Source organism: Belonocnema kinseyi, chromosome 4, assembly GCF_010883055.1.
Source record: "Belonocnema kinseyi isolate 2016_QV_RU_SX_M_011 chromosome 4, B_treatae_v1, whole genome shotgun sequence".
In the NCBI taxonomy this organism is placed as follows: domain Eukaryota; kingdom Metazoa; phylum Arthropoda; class Insecta; order Hymenoptera; family Cynipidae; genus Belonocnema; species Belonocnema kinseyi.
In genome coordinates this window covers 137,075,585-137,100,153 of record NC_046660.1, presented here as the reverse complement: position 1 = coordinate 137,100,153, position 24,569 = coordinate 137,075,585, and the positions used below count along the sequence as shown (strand labels likewise).

Below are 24,569 nucleotides of genomic sequence, written 5' to 3'. Positions count from 1 at the left end.
GCAGCGCGACACAAGGAATGACACACCAACAAGGTAGCAGCTGAGGCACATAGTCCCACACATATATTCAACCGTGTTCCACCGGCAGCAACCAACGACAACTAGGACGCAATACAACGAACGAGTCACCTACACGCTGTGGTCATACACTAAATAATGTGATAAAATTAGGCTAAAGCATAATAGCAGAGTCTGCAAGAGAACCATTGCCGATAACCAAATGATAGGTTACCCGAAATAGCGTAATAGAGAATCATTTAACCTTGTAAAATAACCGCTTATCTTAGAATCAAGTAAGTATTAAATTATAAAATTGAATTAAACCCTATATGGGTGTTTCTATACATACATAGCACTTTTGGGCCTCGGACATCTAGAAACTCAACTAAATAGTTTTCCTTTATAAAACTTGGCTAAACTCATTCGTCAAAACTTCATAACCATAAATTAAGAAATTATTTTTAAAATTGAAAAAATCTAATTGAAAATATGGCGTATTTTTATTAGTATCGGAAACCCTGCCAGATAAGAACTTTCATATTTGCTTTATTGATTGCTTTTGTTTTCAAAGCGAAAAAAGTAATTATGTATGGTTTTCGGATACATAACATCGAATGCCATACCCTGCTTTTCGCTGTCAGAAACGAAGCAGAGATAATTCGAGCGTTTTTTTAACTAATTTTATTTAAAATCTACGTAAATCGAGATTAAAATTAGGATTATACTTGACACGCTCAGAGCAAAAGCGAACTAAAAAAAAACGTGCAGAAAATGCGCGAACATGAACCAAGCTCGCCCAACTTCAAGAACGACGATCTAATCAGCTACTCCTCAAATTAATTCTGGTTTTAAAATTTTCAACAAAATAGTTAAATTTTCAAACAAAGAACTGAACTTTCAAGTGAAAAAGTTAAATTTTCTACCAAAAATAAGACATTTAAATTTTTAGTTAAAAATATTAATTTTGAATACAAAAAAATCAAATATAAAACAAAGGTAAGTTGTCAAAAAGTAAAAAAAATTACAAAATTAAAAAAATCAAACTTGTAGGAATAAAAAAAAACGAATTTTTAACAAAAAAGCACAATTTTCATTCATTGTCAACAAAATACATCAACTTTCAACCATATCGATGAATTTTCAACTAAAAAGATCAATTTTTCTCGAAAGATGAAATATTTAATCTTTATTTAAAACATAATCTCAAACTATATTAAAAAAAAGTTTTACAAAAAGGATGCATTGTTAACGAAAGAAATGAACTCTTGATTAAAATAGATGCATTTAAAAAAAGTAAGAATAATTCTCTAGCAAAGAAGCATAGAAGGCGGGAGCGTTTTAATTGGATTTATGGCTAGCGGAGCGAGTATCTCCGCGGAAGAAACAGATTTAGAGAAGGAAGTGCTCAGTATGCCGAACGAGGAGATAAAAGAAAGGAAGGCAAGGGGGAATAAAAGAAAATTATAGAAAAAGAGAGATGAAGAGCAAAAAGCGAGGGATCAATTGAGGCTTTTATCAAAAGGAAGAGAGGAGAGGGGAAGCACTGAAGAGAAGGAAGATATCGGTGCGAGCTTAAAATATCAAAAAATGTTCAGATCGCCGCCGGAAAAGCAGAATTTAGTAGAGAAGAATGATAATAGTAAGGGGGCTGAAGGAAGTGGAGATGAAAGTGAAGTTCCGACGAAAGAGGAAAGACTAAAAGAAATTCGCGAAGGGATGATAAAGGTAATGGGGATTTGTGAAAAAAGCAGGATAATAGGGGAGAGGAATCAAAGAATTAATTTAGGCGGTAAACAGCTGAACATAAAAGAAACAAAAAAGGGAAGAAAGCAGGGAACAGTTAGATAAAAGGATGCAATCATTGGAACAAATCTAGGGCAGCAGGAAAATAATAATGAGAAGGTAGAGAAGATGCAAGGTAGGATAAAGAAACTTGAAAGCTCAAACCGGGATTTTGGTGGGGGCGAGAGTGGGAATACGGGGAAGGAAGGGCTAAGAAAAATAGAACATAGAATAGAAAGGAAACAGAGGGAAGAAAGAAAAAGAAACATAGTGATAAAGGGTATAAGATTAGAGGGGAAGGACTGGAAGGAAAAAGTGGAAGAATTAAAAAAAAGAATTGATGCGAAGCTAGAGATAGAGGAAGTGAGAAGTGTAGGAAGGGAAGAGGATATAGGGGAAATAATAGTACTGGTAAGATTAAAGAAATGGGAACATAAAAGCAAGTAATGACAAAGAAAAGACTGTTATATGGAAGCTCGGAGAGAATAGGGGATGATTTGACATAGGTAGAAAGGAAGATGCAGTATAAATTGAGGAAAATAGCGGAAGAGGAAAGAAAAAAGGAAAAAAAGAACACAGGTTAAGTATGGGAGAATACAGATAGACGGAGTATGGTGGGATTGGAATGAAGAAAGGGAACAAATAGTAAGAAATGAGGTGCAGGGAAACTAGGAGAAGCAGGAACGGGAGATAGGAAAATAAGAAATAGTAAGAAGGAAAAAAAGACGAGGAACGAAAGTATGGAAGAATGGAAGATATGTTACTAGAATATATAGTTAAGAAAGACAGGAAAGAACAAAAGGAAGGATTAATAGTAGAAGTGGTAAAGATGGGAGGAGAGAAGTGGAAGGTAGTGAGGGTTGATGTAAATGGCCATATGAAGGAGAAAGAAGAGGAGATGGAAGAAATGATTGAAGAAAATAAAGAAGAGATTAGGCTGATAATAGGTAGGGATTTCTATGCGAGAACATGAGATAGAAGAGTAAGGAAATGGGGAAAAGAGATAGAAACAAAAACCAAAGATAAGGTACTAAATGGGGAGGGAAAAAAGTTGTGGAAGAGATTGGAGGAGCTGGGATGGTATATCTTAAGCGGAAATATAGAAGAAGATGAGGAAGGAGAAAATACGCACTCAGCAGGTGGAAGGGAAACGGTAATTGATTATGTCCTATTGGATGATGAGGTAAGAGAGACGGTCAAGAAAGTAGAAGTAGGTGATTATATTGATTCAGCTCACTTTCTCTTAATATTGACATTAGAGGGGAAAAAATACATAGCAGTATAAATAAAAGGGGAGTAAATGTAAAAAGTGTAGAAAAAGGGGATTAGTGACGGGAATGAAGAGAACCGTTTAAAGAAAAGGACATAAATATAAGAAATAGGAGAGGGAAATGTGGACGAGGAGATAGGAAAATGATAGAAGAAATATAAAGAGGTTTAGAGTGCACAAACAAAAATTAAGTTAGTGAAGGAGAAAATAGAAGTGGGTGGGATGAGGACGGTAAAGAGAAAAAAAGGAGTTTAGAAAGGAATTAAGAAAGTAGAGAAAAGAACAAAGTAATGGGAAAGAATATAGGGAAGAAAAGAAAGAGTATACTGAGTTCTGCGATCAAAAGAAAGAGGAAGAGAATAAAAGGTTTGAGGAAGACGCGGAGAAGGCTAGGACGGATGAAGATATATGGACGGAAGTAAATAGAGAAAGCAAAAGAAGAAGAAGAGTAAACCAAGATATTGAAATGGTAGAATGGAAGAAATATTTTTTGGATTTGCTAGGAGGCATAAAAAGAAAAGTTATAAAGGGAAGCAAATATGGTAAAGACAGAGATAAGGAATAGGACATAACAAGGGAAGAAATAGTTAAGGTTTAAGAAATAATGAAGGATGGAAAGGCACCGGTTATAGATGAGATTCCAAATAAAGTATGGAAATATGGAGGAAAGGAACTAGAGGAATGAGCATGGATAATGTATAATAGAGTATGGAGAGGAGAGGTGTGGCCAGAGTCATGGAAAGAAGGAGTAGTTATACCAATCGTTGAGAAAAGCAAAGGAGAGAAGGTTAAAGATTATAGGGAGGTGACGCTGATGACAACACTGTATAAAGTATATATAACTGTTTTGTCAGAGAGATTGAAGATAGAAGTTGAACAAAAAAAGATCGAACCACCGAATCAGACAGGGTTTGGAATAGGAATGGGGGTAATGGACAACATATATGTTCTGAACGCTCTAGTAAATAAGAGGATTAAAAAGGGAAAAGGGGCAATGATACCAATGTTCGTGAATTTAAAGGCGGCCTTTAACTCATTAGATTCATGAGACTTAGAAGAAGAAATAAGGAGAAAAGGTTGGGGAGGAGTAAGGCTAGGGAAAATAAAGATATATACACTGGCATACGCAGACGACATAGTGTTGATGGCAGAGGATGAAGAAGGGATGGCGGGATTAATTACAAGATTAGAGAAATACTTAGATGGGAAAAAGCTGAATTTAAATGTAGAAAATACAAAGATAACGAGGATTAGAAAAGGTGGGGCAAGGGAGAAAGAATGGACAGGGAGATGGAATGGAATAAAGTTAGAGGAAGTAAAAGAGTTTAAATATTTGGGATATATCTTGCAAACGTATGGAGATCATACAGCTCATATAAAAGAAAGGATCAAAAAAGCAGCAGGGATAATGAAACAGATATGGGGGATAGGAAAAAGAAGCTTACAAAAAATTGTAGAAGGAGAATGTGGTTATTTGATACGCTGGTATGACCGGTATTAGGTTATGGAGCAGAGATACGAGGATGGAAAGAAAGAAAAGATATTAAGAGTTTTCAAGAAAGGTATATAAGGTGGACACTAGGGTCAGACTGGAGGACCCCAGGATATATGGTGAGAGAAGAAACGCAAAGGGATAAGTTAAGTATTAGAGGACTGGAGTAAACTATGAAGAATTCCAAAAAAGGGAGAGGAAAAGACAATTAATAGAAAATGGGGGATGGTTAAGGAATCAAAATACAATAAATGTTATAAGATGATAAAAAAGGAAGGAGTACCAAAGTATTTAGAAAAGGAATGGGGAGAGAGAAGGTGGACCAGAATATCAAGAGTTAGATTGGGAAACGATGTAAGGCTGTGAATGTGTTGGGAAAAATAGAGAACAGAATGTGTGAAATATGTGAATGAGAGCAGAAAATAGGGGCGCATGTATGGGAAGGATGTAAGAATGCATGTCCAAAAGGCAAATAGAGGTATAAAAAAAGTGAAAGAAAAAGAAAACGGAAGTCGCTTAGATTAGAAGCGTACATATTGTAAGTAATGGTACTGTAAAAGTTAAGTAGACTAAGCTGCGTGAACGTTCTCATGCTATCTCTCTCTTCCTCTCTCTCGCTTGCACTCTGGCTGTCGTTCGCTCACACACTCGTTTGCTAATAAGTCCTAAATTGCGCTATCACAGGTAATAGAGATAAGGAACTAGATATAAGGCTTTATGTAAATACTTGTTAATAATTGTAGAAAGCATAAGCTTGTAAAAAATATATAGACATATCTATATATAAGCGGAAAGATTTTAAGGAATGGAAGCCATGTAAACTCTTAGGGGACATATTATGAATGAAGAAGACGAATAATTCTTTACCAAAAAAAAATGTAACTGAGAGAGGTCAATTTTTGACCAAAAAAAATTCAGAAAAATTGTTCAAGTATCAAATTAAAAAAAAAAAAGTTTAACCGAAGATGACACATTTCAGGGTTTAGCATTAAAAATTAATTTTTAGCAAACAAACACTTGACTTTTCAACAAAATAGTTCAATTATTAAAAACAAAAGAAAAAGAATTTTTAACCAAAGTAGATACATTTTCAAACAAGAATAATAATTTAATTCCAACACAGATGAATTTTTAATTGAAAACGGTTATGAATCAAAATATTAATTTTTAACATCAAATATGAATTTTAGACCAAAAATTAAACAAATCAATTTTCAATTTAAAAAATCAATTTTAAACTTCAACAAAAACAAGCGAATTTAAAACAGAATAGGTAAGTTTTTAAACACAGAAGTGAATGCACAAACAACAAGAATGATATTCTAATAAGAAGATGATTTTTCTACTAAAGAAATTAATTTTTTCTAAAAATTACGAATTTTGAAGCAAACACGAAAAAAATTTTCAACAAAACCATTCCTCGTTTCACTAGCCTCCTTTTGCTTTTGTCATTATATAATCCCTTACCTTTTAAACGAACCCTTCTACCATTCAATTAACGAGTATACTTCCTCCTCTTTTTCTAAGCTAACATTCTCCCACCCCACCCACCCCACCCCCCACAAATTCAATTTTTGTGTTCTTTTCTCCCCCTCTTTCCCTTTTCTCCCTGCTTCTCTTACTGCCGCCTTCGGCATTGTTTTTTCCGCCAATATGTGATTTATCACTGCTTTCCCTTACAGATAAATGTGATCTCCCCTTCTTCATCTCCTTTCTTGTTACCATTGCATATAAACCATCCTGTTTCTCCTATCATGTCTATTAAACTTCTTCACTCCCGGCCCGTCTCCATATGTATGCATCTCCTTATGTAAGCCTCCTTTTCTTCATCCCGAAACCCTCTCACTTGCTTGGAATTTCAGGCTTTCAAGTCTGCTCCTATCGAAACAAACTCTTCATTACATGCCGCCCATCCCTTTCCGTTTACGGAGTTCATTTCTTGCTTCTTGCATCGTCCACTCATAACCTTTCGGCAAAATCATTTTCATCCCCTTCCAATCTTTCTCATTTATTTGGATGGCACTCAGCATAATCGCATCCTCCTTTTATAGTTATCCTTAAATCCTTTATACTTGTTCTTCAAGCCTGAAATATTCCAGAAAGCTATTTTCACGTTTTTTCTTCTTTTTGCTTACAGTTTCTTCGTAGTGTTTCCCCCTTCGCCATTTGGAAACCCCTCTCTTTTCCTTTTAAGCCCTTTTGTCTCATCTTCTTCCGTACTAGTCTCCTCGCCTTTTCCCTTTTTCCTTATTTGCTCTAATTCTTTATCTCAGCATGATCCCTTCCCATTTATCCATATCATGTCTGTCCCTATTCATACCATGTGCCCCTTTTTCTTCTACAACCATGCCCTTCACTCTATTTTTTATGTCCTTTTCCTCTCTCTTCATGTCAAATCTTCTTCAGTTCTTTCCTTTCGTCCCAAACAAATTTGGTTTTCTTCATCATTTTCTTTTTCTCCTTCTCACTCCCTACTTTTACAAGAAGAATTCCTTCTTTTCGTTCCTTCGTCCCTCCTATTTTCGTAACTCTTTTAATTATTGCCTGAACTCTAATATTCCTCATTCGATTTCTTATTTCCGCTTCCCCTTTTTCACTTTCCACTTTCAATTACTTAACTGCGATGTTACTTTTCCTTTCCTCCCTTCATTCCCCTTCAGATATTCTTTCAGCCTCACATAGTCTCTTCTTTAATCTTTTATTCTCATTTTGCATGTTTTTATCACTCCCTCTTATTACTTCTGCATTATTAGTTTCCGGCTCCATATGCTCAATCCTGATTTCAAAGTTGCTTGCACGGTCTTCCAACTGTTTTATCTCCCTATTTCTCTGCTGTTACACCTCTCTCTCTGTCTATTCCCTATGCTCTCTAGCTTACCCCATACCTTGCCTTCCTTCTCTTTCTACATTTAATCCCACTCTGCTTACTCTTCTCTTACTTTTCTCACTTCCCCCCTTACGTTGTTTCCCAGCCTATTCATATAATCCAGTTTCCCACTTTTCTCACTTCACGCCTTACGTCGTCTCCCTGCCTATTCATATTATCCAGATTTTCCCTTGTTTCCTCTCAACCCTTTTATCAGAGCTTCCAGTTTCTCAAACATTCTACAACCCTCTATCTCTTTCTGGTATTTTCGGTTTAATCCTAGTTTTTGTGTTATCCCTGTCCCTCCCTGTTCCAAACTCCTATTCGAGCAGGTGCTGCCTACTTCAGCAACTACTTTTACTACTTTTAACTTTAATAATTGCGCACGCTCCAATTCTCACCCTTTTAAGGGATCGTCCATAAATTACGTAACGCGTTTTTCTTTTGTTTGAATAAAGACGAGCATGAAATTGATGTAAAGTTGAGAAAGACACAACGATATAAACAAAAGAAAAAAGTGTTACGTAATATATAGACGATCCCTAAAACCTTTTAAAACTCTTTCCCTTTAAACCATCGCCTTCACTCACCCTTCTTCCTTCACACCTGATCTCCGCATGCACTACCCTTTTGTTTTTTGGTTTGCTTTTGTTCAAATTTTTAATCGTAACATACTACATAGTCGACCTGAATCTGTGCGCCAGTTCATTCCAGAAACTGCTGCAAATAATTGATGTCACAAAGAAGTTTTCCAATGATATCCACATGGAGTGCGGAATAGACAAATGCAGAACAGTGCATTTAGTCAGAGGGGGATTAGGAACCGCAGATTAGAAAACGACTTCGAAATAAACGATATTTAAGACAAGCCTATCGACTGCCTTTACTACGAGACTCGTACTGATTATCAAGTGTTTTCTCAACTCGGTAAACAAAATCAGGACAATCAACACATATTCTATCCCTGTCCACACGTACTCCTTGGGACACATTAAATTTGCTAGCACTGACCTTTAAAAATTAAACAAAATCATCTGCATGGAAATGACGAAACACCGAATGCAACATATTCATTAAGCCATTAATAGGGTAGTTCCACTACGACATGTAGAGGATAAGGCATTGCAGATTTCCAAAAACTGTGTAAGTCACTAGTTATATAGTTGTGCTACTATTTAAAAAGCAAACGAAATGTTGCGCTTTACAGTACCATCTGTCAAGCGGATCTCGACTACACGCCCTTGAATTTTTGCTCAGATGGTGCCTTGAATATCAGGGCAGAAACCATACAGGAATTAGAATTACAATAGAAACAGAGAACTATCAACGTCGAGCACCTTAAAACGTTAGATTAACATGAAGTGGATAGTAAGGCATACAATATTTGTCTAAGAAAGGGTATTCTGTATCCAGAAACTAAAGGATTCGTTATTAAGTGTTATTAAGTGTTATTAAGTTTATGTGGAGATACCAACGAATCCATCGAAGATATTATTCGTGTATGTCGCGTAATTGCTCAGAGAGGAAATACGCACAGACATAATGATATAGCGGGTATTTTCAAACAACAACTTACCTAAAAGCTAGCATTCTTAACAGAATGGAGGCCTTACTACAGAAATGTGCAGTCAACCTATACAACCAAGAACCATAAGTATAGCGAGTTTAGGCAAGCAGTGAAAACCATATAAAGGAATGTGAATCATGTATATATCCATGCCATTGTGATTTCGGCTACAGGCAATATGTATGCAGGATGCACTGCACATCTTGAACATTTAGGAGTCAATAAGGCATTGGCAGAAAATAAGAAGGGAATCTTATTAAACACCTGTCGCATTGTAAGAAACTTCCTCGACCATCAGGAAGAAAGCACCTAAAAACCTGTGGAGTGGCAGATGGTAGCTCTAAGAAAGCATCCAGCGGTAACTGTTGTCACCTCCAACGCTCAAGCCGCTCGTAATTGTATACCTACTACACTATCGTAGGATGTTTCAAGCATCGTAGTAAATTAACTTATAATATATTAATCTCATCAGTCACTTAACTTAGTCCGTGGCTATAATGTAAAACCGCGTTCACCCGAGTAAAAGTTTGAAAAGAAATGTATATTTTTATACCAAATTGTTAAATATACAAAAGATTGTTTAGCATACTCGATCGCCATTTTTTTGTTGAATTTATGACACCGGATTCGTTATTAGCGACCTCAGACGCCCCCTTATGCAAATTTTGAAAAAAATCCAAAGCTTATGCCGCCTGATCGTCCACGATATTGGACCCATCATTTGCTTTTTACATTTTTGACATCGGATTCGTAATCAGCGACCCTGAAACCCCCCCGAGTAACATCATTTTGTCCATTTTATGAACACTTTATACATTTGACCAGCTTCTTGTTATTCGATCCGACTTTGCGATGACCAAAGGTGCCAGAAATCAGTCTAGCCATTCCCGGGTATTCACCATTCCCGGGTAGAAATTATAACTTGGTTCTTAAGAGGCCTTGTCTAGATTTCGTATTTTCTATCGAGGCCCTAAAGTGGCAATCTATCGAGGGCGCAAGCGAAAGCGTCACGCTGAGCTAGCGAGGTCATCAGAAGACAACCCAATAAGGGCCTATTAATAGGGTCTTTATAGAATCTAGATAATCCCTCACACACTATTATTCAAAAGCATATGCTATTGTCTCTTATTTTGTTGATTCAAATAAAATATTAAATTATTAAAAAATTGATCATGCTTTAAATTCTGAAGTGTGATGCTATGGTTGCAGTAGTATCAAAGTTTAACCAGCAGATTGCCATAAACTATTACCAGAAATTTTTTATTCAAAGAAGGAAAATATTAATTTAATTGTAAAATACATATTCTTTCCAAAAGTTTAATCTAAAAGATTTTACACCTTTCTGTAGCCTCTGACACAAACACTCCTCCGTTTTGTAGTATTTTTATTGACATTCAAATATTAACTATACTCCGCACGTTATTCTAAAACTAAACTTATTGTTAAATTTGACTAGAGAAGACTTATTACTAATAACTGAAGACAAACGCAGTTTATTAAAATATCCACAAGCGCTGAGAATCGAACGCACGCACCGCAGGCGTATAAGTCGAACGCCTAATTCCCATAGCTACGATGCCACGCTGAGTTCGGTATCATAAATGCTTGACGGCATTCATTCGATCCTTTAGAAATTAGGAACAAAGTTTTTTGAAGCGCGATTTGTTATATATGATCTGTAAACGTACTCACGTGATTTCAAATTAAATTGATATTTAAGAAAAATTCTTTCAAATTTTTAAGGCACCAAATGCTTATAATTAAAAAAAAAAATGAAAATTTCCAAAGTTTGCATTTCGGTAATTTTTTTAATTTGTCCTTTTTTAAATTCAAATATAATTAAGCATAACAATATTAATGTACTTTTTTGCACTCACAGCTGTATTACCCGTTTTACCTGTCCAGAACTTTACAAGGTCCCTCGAGAAAATAATTAATTTATAGACATTATCTTTTAAATATATCTTTATGAATAAAGCTTTTTATCCAGTTTAATTCAAAAATATAGTGCTAAAAAGTGAGTATATAAATAATGTAAGACAAGTAGCACACGGTAATAACCTGTCGAGGGCCAGCAGCGGCAAAGTCTAGATTCTTCCAGCTAGGAAATCTGGCTGCGACCTCGTGAGAGCCAATATTTAGTTTGGGCATAAAGAGGCAATTTCTACCCGGGTTTGTTCAGCCAGCCCTGAGAACGTTGCTTTTTGACCAAAGCAAAGCTTTTTATTTATAATATCAAGGCAAAGCGCTTTTAGGGTAGGCGTAACGCGATCGGTTTTCATATGTAAAGTGGAACTTAATACCGTGGATGCTTTTTACGGCAGCTGAGATAAATACTTTGTATTACGTATCAAAACAACGGTTTAACCAGGTAGCAAAATGTTGGCATGATGCATGCACATTTCGGGCATCATGTGCAGATTTAACCACAAACCATTAGAGCTAGGCTAGAAACATATGTGTTAACAATTGAGTACCATATGCGTTACATTGCGTGTCAGAACGCATGCGTCGTTGTTTTTAGAGAAGGCCCCTGATCCAAACGCTATTTCTTTACAATTTTATTGAAAACATGTATCCAGTCTGAATGCGAAGCACCGCATTCTTCATGTAATTGTTCAAAATACTGAATAATAGTACAAAAAAAGGTAAAAACGGTTTTGTTTCTTAAATAATATTTATATTTTATTTTAATTATTTCGCGCTCGGATATTTATTCTTTGCATTTGGAATGCTTAAAAAAAACTTTATCAAAAAATCTCTTTTAGATGGCAGTATTTATATGCATCTTCATATTCCGAATTGTCTACTTAATTAAGTATAGTCGAAGATTAAGTTTATCAAAGCTCTGTAGGCTTTCAGATACACATTCTCATCGTGACACTCGCACTGCTCGCTCGATTTCCGACAGACATTTGTAAACAGGTTTTGTTGAATTTTTTTTCTCGTAACTTTCGTCGTTTTTCCACACATTTATTCTTTATTTTATTTTTTTAATGCTATTTTTCACGAATAAAACGAAAAGTACGCATCCTATCAAAAAATGATTCTTAACGAAATTGTTGACCTTTTTTGGGAGAACAATTTTGGTCAATTCACCTTTTTTCGTACCCTACATAGTTTGTCCACAAAATGGAATTTTTTATTATTTTTCTTGCAATAAAAATTTGAATTTTCGATTTTTGAAGAAAATCCAAAAATTTGTTATGCCAATCTTGTAGGGCTTTTAGAAATAAATGCATTTCTTTTCTTGACTTTTTTTATATCGTGCGTTTTTTGGCTTGAAATATTGATTTTCGGTTGATTTAAAAGATTTTAAAAACGCTATAACTCTGATAATTTTCTTTTGATCGGAAAAAGTCATAAGGATAAATTGTTTGTTCTTTTTAACACAATAAATATCCGTACATTGAATTTTCAAATTCAGAAAAGAGTGGTCTTAAAAATTTTCAAAATGCGCTCACTTTTTGAATTTTTATTAAAAATGGCTGGTTCACGAGCTCGTCCTGTTTTTTAGAACCTAAAAAAGTGTGCCAAAGATGGATTTGATTCGTTCATTTTTTTCGAGAGTTATCGCGTTTACGGACGGACGGCCGAGCGGACAGACAGACAGACGCCATCGTAAAAATCTGATTTTCGGATTCAGGTGGTCTCGAAACGTGGAGATCCGTTGAAAAACTGTGATGTCAAATTTTCGACAATTCTAATACTTTCTCAATCATACATGGTGACAATGTAAAAACATGTATTTATGGAAAATCGTAGAAAAAAATTTTTCAACAAATAATCTGTTGATCAAAATTTTTTTTGTATATTGTCTAATATGGGAATATCTTTACTAATGCCATTTTATGTAACTTAAGGTATTTCAACTATATCTTTTATCTATATCTATATCTTTTTGAATAATATAAACACCAGTAGAGAAAAATTGTAAATTTTCAAAAAAAGTTGTCTCAAAAATATTCAAAATGTGCTCACTTTTTAAATATTTATCCAAAAGGGATGTCTAACGAACTCGAGTTTCATTTTAAGATAGTAAAAGAATTGACCAAAGGAAAATCCAATTTGTCAATTCTTTTGAAAGTTATCGTACTAACAAAAAAAACATCCACGGACGGATAGACAGACACATTAGTAAAAACCTGTTTTCGGATTCAGGAGGTCTCAAAACGTGGACATTTGACAAAAATGGGGGGGGGGGGGGGGGGGGGGGGGGCAAATTTTACACAAATCTAATACCTTCTCTTGATGAGAATGTATGTATTACTTAATTTGTCAAGAATAATGTTTCGGTACTTCTGTTTTTTGTTCGAATCGTGAAAAATAGCATTAAGAACATTTTTAAAAAAGTAAATTTTTTAAAAACCCACACATGAGACGAATAAAAAAATTTAAAAACATTAGTTGTGATGAGAATCTGCCCACGCAGAGGGCTGATTCTTTCATTGTTAATAACATTTTTCACAATCAAAATACAAAATAAGCATGCTATCAAAAAGTGATTCGAATCAAATTTGCAGATCTTTTTATATTGTAGAACTTTTGTCTAGCTATCTTTTCAGCTATTTTGCACAGTTTAACCGCAAAATGTAATTTTTGATTTTCCATTATTTTTTTATGCCGTCCAAATTTGAATTTTCGATTTTTCAAAAATTTCAAAAAGCTGTTAAACAGTCTTGTATGGCATTACAAAAGAAATATTTTTCTTTTCTTGACTTTTTTCCATGTCGTGCGTTATTTGGCTAAACTGGTTGATTTTCAAGTTTTTTTTTTAATTTTGTAAATGCTATAACTCTGGTAAATTTTGGTTTTATAAAGAAAAGTCATTAGGATAAATTGTTCGTCTGATTGAATACTATGAATATCTGTACAGACAATATTTGAATTTTGAAAAAAGTGGTCTCAAAAATTTTCAAAATATGCTCACTTTTTGAATTTCTACCCAAAATAGTTAGCTAAGGAACTTGAGCTTTATTTTAGGACACTTAAATAGTATACCAAAGGCCAATCCAATCTGTCAATTCTTTAGAAAGTTATCGTGCTGACAAACTGAAAATCTAAAGTCACACAGACACATAGTAATACACAGTGCCACAGAAAGACACATTCGTCAAAACATGTTTTTCGGATTCATAGGGTCTCAAAGCGGGGACATTTGACAAAAACGGGGGGGGGGGGGGGGGGGGGGGGGGGGGGGGCAAATTTTACACAAATCTAATACCGTCTCTTGATGAGAATGTAAAAATTGAAAAAGTTTGCAATTTTCAATTTCAAATTCAAGAATTTAGTAGTTATTGTAGTCCAGTTTTTTGCACACTATAATAGAATATTAAAAGTATTACAAAACAGAAACTTAGGTTCTATTCAAAAAATAATGAAAATTACTTCTGAATAAGGTAAACTTACAATTGTAAAACGAACTTAAATAAATAACTGACTTATAATTAAATTGAAAACGCTAAAAGATTTAGCTTTAAAACATATCACATTTCTTTGGAATAATACACTATAATACTAAGAGACCATTAGTAATAATTGAGAGTGTACAAAATCTCCAAATAGGCTATGGTCTTTTTAAAAAAAGTTTTACAAGTTTAGCAATTTTTCATTGGTATTATTCTATTTTTTGACACTGTACTGCTATATTAAGGGCATTGGAACCAGAAACACATCTGGAAATTGAATTGCCTTATTTTATTACATAAATACTAGAATTACATCTTTTTGGATAATTACAGCCTATTCTTACTTTGAATTAATTATGTATATTTAGTGAAAAATTGACTAATTTCAATAGTTTTTGAGTGATTTTGTTTTTTTGTTTGTTTTTTAATGCTTGGGCTAGAATTTAAATAAAGTTTTGCACGCAAACTATTACAAATTTGCCAATTTTTCACTCCGAATAAAGATTTCATTTCCATCAGTGTGTGTGTGGCTGTGTGGCGTTAGGTTGTGTGTGTTTGAGATTGATGCAGTACTTGCGGTTAGTGGATTTGGGATGTTAAGGTTTAAGATGTGTGGGTTTAGGGTATGTGTAGAGCTTGAGCTCAGTAGGTTTGGGGTGTACGGGTACGGGGTGCGTGGATTTTGGGGTATGCGGGTTCGGGGTTTTTGGGTTTGGGGTTTGTGAGTTTGAAGTGGGTGGGTTTGGGCTTTGGGGTTTGGGCTGTGTGGCGTTAGGGTGTGTGGGTTTAAGGTTTGTGCAGATCTTGAGGTTAGTGGATTTGGGGTGTAAAGGTTTAAGGTGTGTGGGTTTAGGATTTTCGCAGAGTTTGAGTTTGGTGGGTTTGGGGTATACGGGTTCAAGGTGTGTCGATTTTTTGGTATGTGGATTTGGGGATTGTGGGTTTTGTGGATTTGAAATGGTTGGGTTTGGCGTATGTGGGTTTAAGGTATGTGAATTTGGAGTGGGTGATTTTGGGGTTTGTGAGTTTGAGTTTTATGAGTTTTTCGTTTCTGATCTTGGGGCTAATAGGCTTATGGTTGGTATACTTGGGGTTCGTGATCTAAGGGTATGTTAGTTTGGGATTTGAAGACTTGGGATTAATGGCCTCGAGTCTTCTGGGTGGTAGAATGAAGGAAGAATGAATGGAAAAGTGAAGAAACGAAGAGTAAAAAATAGGACAATCTGACATTTGTAAATCTGAATCTTTTCAATCTTTTTTTTTTAATCTACTTTAAATTCTGTCAGGTTGACACAATTCTGCGACCGTGAGTAAGTTCTGCGACCCAAAAACATATAATACCCCTATTCCGGTCTAAGCAAACTCTCAAAAAAATGTGTGGTCCTGTGTAATTCTTCATGCAAGTTTAAAATTTGAGGTTAAGTTGACAAGGGACTTATTTACATTGTATTTACTACGTTCCTAATTTGGGCGGCAGAGCAGTCGCAAAATGTACTGGCTATGTAAATGTAATTTTACCCGTCGAAAGCAGGCATCATAAAGTTGGGATTAAATGCATTTGGTGGAATTTTTGTTTTTACTAGATTCAAGTTTCTTTGTGTCTTTCGTTGAAAACCTACTTTTACCAAAGAAAAATAAGTTATTAAAAATCTTACGTAATATTGGTTACGGAGGGTGGGTGTACATATTCTTAGAATTACTTATATATGTGAGGCGGGGGGGGGGGGGGGAAAAACCATAATCTTATGAGCGCTCAGAAGTTTGAAAACTTATTTCACGTTAAATCATACCTGGGCAAAATTTGCAGCATTCCTCAGCAACGCTGATCTGGTCGCTCAATGGACAAGGCAATGTTGGGCATTTGGTTTCAGTGTCAAACCTTTGACAAGTAAAACTACCGTCATAACAATCACATTCAACACACTGCTTTGGTGATACCCTCTCGCCGTGGTCATATATCACACCGTGTAAATAGCACTGTTCTGTAAAAAAAAAAGAAAAATACATTTTTTATATAAACAACACTTTTATTGGAGCATATTTGGTATGTGATTTCTGACAAGCGAAAATGCTTGGAAGAATCGATGAAAATTATTGAGGCCAAGAAGGTCAAGCTCAGGCAAAAGAATGTTATTTTTACGGGGTATGTAGGGAATGATTCATGTACTTACTTAGACATACTGGGCAGCATTGCCCTTGAGGCACGACCGGATTCTTGCAGGCTATTGGAGCACAAGGCGTTGGTCTACATTTAATATCCCCATGTACACAGGAACACTGCTGACATCCTTTTTCCCATGTAGCACCGTCATCGTGAACTGTTCCATTTGCCCTACAAGACTTTTGACACTCACACTCTTCCAATTTCGATACTCTACACTCTGCAGCAGCTAACTAAAGGAAGGACATTGATATTTGTAAATAGTGGTGTGTTCTATAAATTATGTTTCACTATCTAAGAAATAACTTAAAAACTTTTTTTCATATCAACACTCAGTAATTCTTATATTTTTCTCCATTTTGTAAGATCTAAAACTGCTATGGGTAGTTTCGCACTGATTTCGATAATCTAATTCAAGATATGAAAAAGTATTAAAATGTATTAAAAAATAACAGTTTTAAACATTTTTCGCTCTATTTTAAATAATTCCTGATATAATAGCTAAATCCAATACTTCAATTATTTATAAATACTCACCCTAATAGTCAATACGTTTAAATTATGTAACAATTCTTCAACTGTGTTCTGTAGTATAGAAAACTGACCACACGTTGGGCAAGACGAATCAAGCTGTGGACATTGCGATAAATAGCCGTGAGGTCCTGCTATCAATCTAACTTCCTGTAAAGCGCCCTGTAACCAGAAAATGCATAGATAGATTGTATTCGTAATTTTAAGTCGTTAAGTGAAGTACTATATTTTACAATACAACTCACAGTAAAGCTGACTTACGTACATTGGGGCCTCGAGATTAGGTCGGTTTCGGGCATTGCTTTGACCTTATCTCGTAGACATCCAAACGTAAACATTCCGTAAACAGTTAAAGGCTTTTGAACGTGTGTAGTGTTTTACACATTGTTGATTACGACCGTCCTTGCTCCGCACTTCCACACATTCGTTGACCGCGCGAAGCCAGCGGTTCTTAGAATACCTCAACTTGTACTTTGAGATCCTTCTACATGTTCTAACAGGTTATAAGGTAACATGATACATATTAACAGAAATGAAAGCTGTAGAATGCAATAAGTGCTTTCGAAAAGTGTACATCTGCTACCCTCCAACCCGACGAGCACCGCCGGGAGGGTGGCCTAAAGTGTGTGATTAAACTTAACTAACACAATTCTTTATTAGGGTGCTCTAATAACCCGTAAACCAATAAAGGGTATGTCACCTCCCCCTATTTTGTGAGCTTACTGAAAAAATTCCCTTCAAGTTTTTGGAAAATCGGTTATCATTAGGATGTACCGTAAGGGCCCTGAAAATCCCATAAGATTAACATGGGGAAATTCCGATTTTCAAAAAAATGGTATTCAGGTTTCTAGATTGAAATAGATATTAAAAATTTGTAAGAGAGTCTCCAACGAATCTTTTCCACTAAACTACTTTGAATTTTAATGCCTCCTTTTGCTGAACCCAAAGAACGCTCAAAAAAACTGAAATTTACAATTTTGTGTAAAATTGATACATAAATGTTTTGATTTTCCCTTTTTGTCATAAATTATTTTTGTTTGTCAAGGTAATTTTTTCAAAGTATTTTTCAACTAGTAATTAAAAATTGTTGGAACAATTCATTTTTGTCTAAATATTCTTTAACACTTAATTGTTGAAAGGTAGATCTTTTATTTTTAATCAAAGAGCTGCTCATTTTTAGAAATACTGATCTTTGTTTCAAAAAAAGTTGTTTAAAGTGTTTCTGTTCTGCTGCAATCAATGCGGTAATTTGTCATTATAAACAGAAAATTTTGTCGTGTAAAACCTCTATCGTAATGTTTAATCAATTTATTAAATATTTATGTTACATTTTGATGGAAATTGTGATTAAAAAATCTGATTTTTTTCTCAATTCAATTAAGTACACCGCTTATCGTTCAATATTTAAACGTGAAACAAATTCTTTAAGTAACTAATATTTGTTCATACAATTTTTTACTCATAAAAAGTTTATTTTTTCAGCAAGACTTCATTCCATAAAAATTCCATTCAATTTTGTCGTTCTGAAATTATTTCTATAATTTTTCCCTTTAAATCACCCTGGTAGGCACACTCATTCAAATACACAAAATATAGAAAAAAAGCACATCCTGCTCAAAATGCCGAATGAATCCGAAATAAGCCGGATACGAGCTTGATAGAAAATGGTTGGATATTGGTCTATCTGGGCTCGAATGTGAAATTATTTCCAATCCGGAAACTTTACGGATCTATCAGAGTTCTTTCAGGGAGACCTGGTCAATGCTGTATTTTAGTGAAGACTAAAGTGACCATGTACTAGGTATATGCGGTATCTATTCGGTACGCGAAACCAGAAATTAATTTTATCTAAGTCAAAACGATCAGCTACTCGGGTGTATCCAGGACCTCTTTGGAACATAAAAACTAAAATTAATTTGTCTATCTGGGCTTATCCAAGACCTATCTGAGAGTTTGCCGTTGAAAAAAGAAAAAAGTCATATAGTATATGTTCATCCTGGCCAGTCCGGCACCTACTTAGGACATAAAAACAAAAATTAATTCCCTCTAAATTCAAAAGAAGCGTTTATACGTGTCTATGCGGGTCCTATTCGAAACACAAAAACAAATATTTATTTCCTCTAAATTCAAAAGAAGCGCTTACATGGGTCTACCCGGCACCTATAACTTGCAGACGGGTATATCTTAGCTTTACCCGGTTACGAACAAAGATTTTTCTCAGTGTAATGAAAATGCATCGCTGTCCCATATCCAATATGGTTGTCGTTAACTAATAGCTTAATATCGGTTGACTTTTTTTCAGTTTGATGAAGGTCGATAAAACATGCTTAAATTCTGAATCATGCCTAAACCAAATGTACAATTAGTCTTTGATAAATTAATTAAACAATACGAAAATGGTTTTAAAAAATATTTTCGCCCGACAATGACAATTTATTGCATTGATTGCAAAGAAACAAATAGTTTGAACATTTTTTTTTGAGGAAACTTGTTTAAACAAAAAACATGATTTAAACAAATAAGAATATATTAAAAACTGAGGTATTAGTATCTAAGTGACGTAAATATTTAATAATAAGTGGCAAATCTAACTAAATTTGAAAAACTACATTTTTTCACCTCTACTTAAGAAAATGTCACAATTGAATAATAATTCATTGTTTAAACAATTGGTAAATGTTTGACACTTTACTCCGATCAATGATCAGCTTTTCGGCTAAACATAAAAACTCTATCTTTCAATGAGTAAGTGAAAAAAGTTATTTTAACAAAAAGACATTCAAACATTGTTTAGCTAATTGACAAATGCTAAAAAATACTTTACTTTCCAAACAAAAATAGTTTATGGCAAACAAGGGAAAACGGAGAAAATATGTTTCAATTCTGGGCAAAATTGGCAATTCCAGTTTTTTGGGACACTTCTGGGCCTCAAAAAGAAGTGTTCCATACAATTTGAAGGTATTTTAGTGAAAATAATTATTTGTCAAACAAATGTCAACAGGTATGATTTTGGATCACCCCAGTGTATATATTGAAGATCAAGATAAAACAGAGAGTAAGTGAGAGCTGAAAGCCCTATATGAACAAAAAACTTGTTCTGCCAAGATTCAAGATGACAGAAATATACTGCAGGGTTATTTGTTCGTGGAATTTATCTGCTTCTGCTACAATATGTCAGGCGGAAGGACACCTAAGAAGAGTTTTCATCTTCCTTGTCGGTGCGGCCGGCTGCGGGGGTGCGGCGCAGCGGGGAAGGCTTCTGAGGGTTTAAGTTTACCATAATCATATAAACATTTCAGAATACTCAACTTTGAATGGTTTTCAGTTACTACAAAACAAATTAAGAAATTTTTGCTCAAAATATATGTGTTTTGTTGATCCTTTCTCTGTACAATGGCAAAATGAAGGCTGACAGTTTAAAAGGTACTAAGGGAAAATTTTACGAAAATGTGTTGATTGGCTCAAAAATTATTTGAAAATCAATTAAACATCCTGTTAAGAGAAATTTTTTGAAAGCGCATTCTGGATCCGTGACAAAAAGCCCAAACGATAAAGCGCCCGCCCAATGAGAGTCGCGCTACGCGAAAAAGGACCGCGAGTCAGAGAGCGACTCGCTTCAACGCGATGGATTTATGTATGAGCACGCCCCTACTCGCTCTCTGATTCGCGGGCCTTTTTCACGGAGCGCGACTCTCATTGGGCGGGCGCTTTGCCACTTGGGCTTTTTGTCACGGATTTCGCATTCTTTATTATAGTAATAAAAGTTGGAATGCTGCAGGGTGTCAAAGGACATGATATACTGACAACCATGCAGTGTATTCTTCCAATTTTTGTAGTTTTCTAACCTTTTACAAGTAATACTTCTCTCCATAAGCGGGATATTATTTCAAAGTACCGATGACTGTCAATATCTCTGAATAAATTTGAGGCAGTAAATGTTTTACCTAAAAGTATTGAATGTTTTAAGAGCAATTGCAATATGAAATATTAAAATCTTTAATTTGTTTATAGTTTCGTTAGTAATGGCCAGCAAGTTTTTGCAAGGGATATCAAGTTTTCTTTGCAGGTATATTTTTTATCATACGGAGCCATTTAAATATTTTCCATTCTTGTCAAATAAGCGACTCGAAATATCTAGACTAATTATCATTTTAAGCGAAAAACCTTTATTTCTTTTCTAAAAAGATTAATTTTTAGCAGAAAAGTTTAACTTTCCTTTAAGTAGCTTATTTTTTAGCCAAAAAGATGAATTCTCACATCAAATAATAAATTATGAACAGCACAGTAAAAGAATTAAAAAAAATTGTAATACAAGAGTCGAATCTTCAATAATGTTGTTTTTACTTTCAAACAAGTGGTGTAATTTTGAATCAACAAAACGAATTTTTAACTAAAATTATGAATTTTCAACCAAAAAAATGAATTTGCGAACAAAACAATAATTTTTGAACAGAATCGGTGTGCTAACAGAAAAGCGGACTTTTCAACGGAATTCATGACTTTTTAAAGACATACCTGTATTTTCAACTCAAAACGACTTAATTACAGTGAAGCAGCTAAACTCAGAACTGAAAAAATTATTTTTTCAAGTTTGATGTTGTGTTTTTTTTTTAATTACTTTTTGTAACTGACAATTGTACTTATCCATTTTTCACTTGGAAATATTTTTTTAATTCTATATTTAACTGTTCGGTTGCAAGTAAGTGATCCTTACTTGAAAACGCAATTATTTTTTTAAAAAGTCATGCAGTCCGTTGAAAGATTGGCTTTTCTGTCAAAAATGCATAATGTTGTTCAAAAATTAGTTTTCTTCACAAATACATGATTTTCGATAAAAACTCGTCTTTTTGGTTTAAAATTACACTACTTCGTTGAAAGTAAAAACAGATTAATTCGAAGTTCGACTCTTGTATACAAATTTTTTTGATTTTTAAATTCTTTTACTGTGTTGTTCAGAATTTATCATTTGAGTTGAGAAGTCATCGTTGCGGTTGAATATTAGAATAATTGGAGGAAAGTCAAGCTTTTGTTCTACAGATTATGCCTTTTTTAGCACCAGGGCTTAGGGACTGCGTAACTGCGTGAGTGGGAGAGAGTGGGAGAGAAGGTCATGTTGCACTTGTAGCAGTAACGTCAGAAGCCAAAAATGTGGCATTTGCTTTAAGAATCATCTCTGTAGGTTCCTTAGTTTCGGAGATGACACCTCCCTACTCTTCTGTTAATAGCTTATTAACAAATAAGTATTTTCACTCTAAAGTTCACCGTTTTGCAGAGAAAGGATTAGCGAAACACATATTTTTTGTAGAAATTTCATCATTCGTTTTCAGTGACTGACAGCCATTCACAGTTGAGTATTCTGAAATGATCATATTATAATGGTACTTTTTTGCCTTTCACTCGCCAGCAAATAATTGATAATCATCTGAAAATTTTAAAAACTCTGTATCTGTATTGGGAAAACATTCACCTGTAACATGCATGTGGTCTTATATTATTATAATTTTTTTTCTGTTGAGATTTCCACTAAAATCTGTACAAAAGTCGAGGTGCTCGCATTTTTGGGATAGATAGTAAATACCGTAGCTAAATGCAGTAAACCGAAATACTAAGAAGTCTTTCCCATCTCACTGCACCGACGCATCAGCTCTCATCCTCAACGAAGATAGACTCTTCTTAGGTACCCGCAACTAATTGTCCGAGATAATATGGTACAGATTTAATTTCGCTACTAAATGACAAAAGTTAAACAACAAAATCGATCGCTAAAAATCTTATTTTATGGTACTTTCGTTGGAGGTGGCGCTGACAGGGGGGCCGTTTCTGGATCGTGCACGGGTCAGCTTCCATTTCCAGTAACTCTTATCATGTTACCATATAACCTGCCAAAAAATACACTGGGATCTCGCACTATTGAGGCCCATTATCTCGATGACCCATTGTAGTTGATTAAAATTTTTTACTTCAACTATATTTTTGCACCTAGCCAGGATTTTTTAAAATGTCATTTGAAATCTGGTGCATCTATATGGCCGATTTTGTTAGCCACTTCTTTCAAGTATGTACCAAGGCAAAGATATAAAATAAGCCAGAAATAAAATAAATTTCACAGATATTCAAACCGTATCGATTACTCATATTTAACAACAGCAATTTTTCTTCTAAATCACATCGGGAACTCCATCATGTGCTGCCCTATCTTACGATGTCACTGCAAACCTAACAAGCCCATTTAATACTATCAAGTTGATATTTCGTTTAAGTGGACATACGTGGTGCTAGGTGTCAAGCCAAAAATCCATTTAGAAATTCGCTTTCATTTTTCACGCTACATATCTAATAAAATAATTAAATCGATCATTTTTTCATATTGATCTTTTAATTTCGTTACAAAGTCATTTGTGTGATGGTAGAGAGGCTAATAAAGACAACCACTGGAGCTCAGGCTATACAGTCCATTGTGCCATAACCATGTGTATTCGACAATCAGTACACTAAGCTCGGGCGATTTCTCTAAGTTAGAACTTAGTGCTTTCAACGTTCTGGAAATATACCCGATGGGTATCACGTAAATGCCATGCGAGAGAGAAGTATAAATAAATGTATAAAGTTTACATGTCACATTGTTTATACATGCTGGATGGGGGGGGGGGATTTCTGTATCATCGTTGTTAATTAATGAACACGGCTTTCGTTTTATTACAATTTATAATTAATTTAGACAGCAGATTTTTTTCTTCAACGGCATTGACTGCTCTTCGGGCTGAAATCATTATTCTTTCTATTTCTGATAATTTACTGAGCACACATACAACTACAGTACGACTCGTCGGATCGGGACGAACTGGGTCGTTACTTTCGATCTGGCAGGTCGCAGACACAAATCATAGGCTAAACCTTCTGTTCGTGACGTATCTTAAAATGTATGAGGCACTAATGTTTGACTGGCCGATGCAGGTGTTTGAATTTTAATTCATAGATCGTTGACTTCCATCCGTGAGAGTCATTTAATCACACCAAAGAGTGAAGATGCTCACCCTTACTGCTAGAGTAAACATTTTCACACTAATTTTTGTGTTGAATATCCACTCTATTAAAATAGATCTATTTGCACAGTAGTTTGGAACATATGACACCAGGCGCGCAGAGCTTATGGTCCCGCAATAGAAATGGATTTTCCAATCTTTAAATTAGCCATACATTTTCAAAATATATATGGAAGATTCGAGAAGATTCAGACTCTGAAGGGTAAACGAAGAAATTTTGTTCCAAAAGAAATCATCAAGGCAGGCGGAGGCGTTTGGCGCACGACTGTCTTTAATATTGCCGATAGACGAAGGTGTTTGGCTCACGCCTATCGGCAGGAGGAGTAAATAAATGACTCCAAACTGGTTGGAATATGATGACCAATAGTGAAATGGCGAACAAAAATAAACTCAAGGTGAGAGCCTGGGATGACAACATCACTGAAAAATTCAGGCCCTATGACAGGACG

At 34.9% G+C, this 24,569-nt stretch overlaps 1 protein-coding gene across 1 annotated transcript in view; it reads right to left on the bottom strand.

Annotated features, from left to right (window-relative positions):
• The window catches only part of LOC117171128 (protein kinase C-binding protein NELL1-like), a 324,967-nt gene extending 307,623 nt beyond the window's left edge, over positions 1-17,344 (bottom strand). The window contains exons 1-4 of the mRNA XM_033358181.1: positions 17,339-17,344; positions 17,084-17,239; positions 16,557-16,779; positions 16,176-16,367 (exon numbers count right to left, since the gene is read on the bottom strand). Coding sequence (XP_033214072.1) covers positions 16,176-16,367; positions 16,557-16,779; positions 17,084-17,239; positions 17,339-17,344 — 577 coding nt within the window. The remainder of the gene's footprint in view (positions 1-16,175; positions 16,368-16,556; positions 16,780-17,083; positions 17,240-17,338) is intronic.
• Between the last annotated feature and the right edge of the window lie 7,225 nt (positions 17,345-24,569).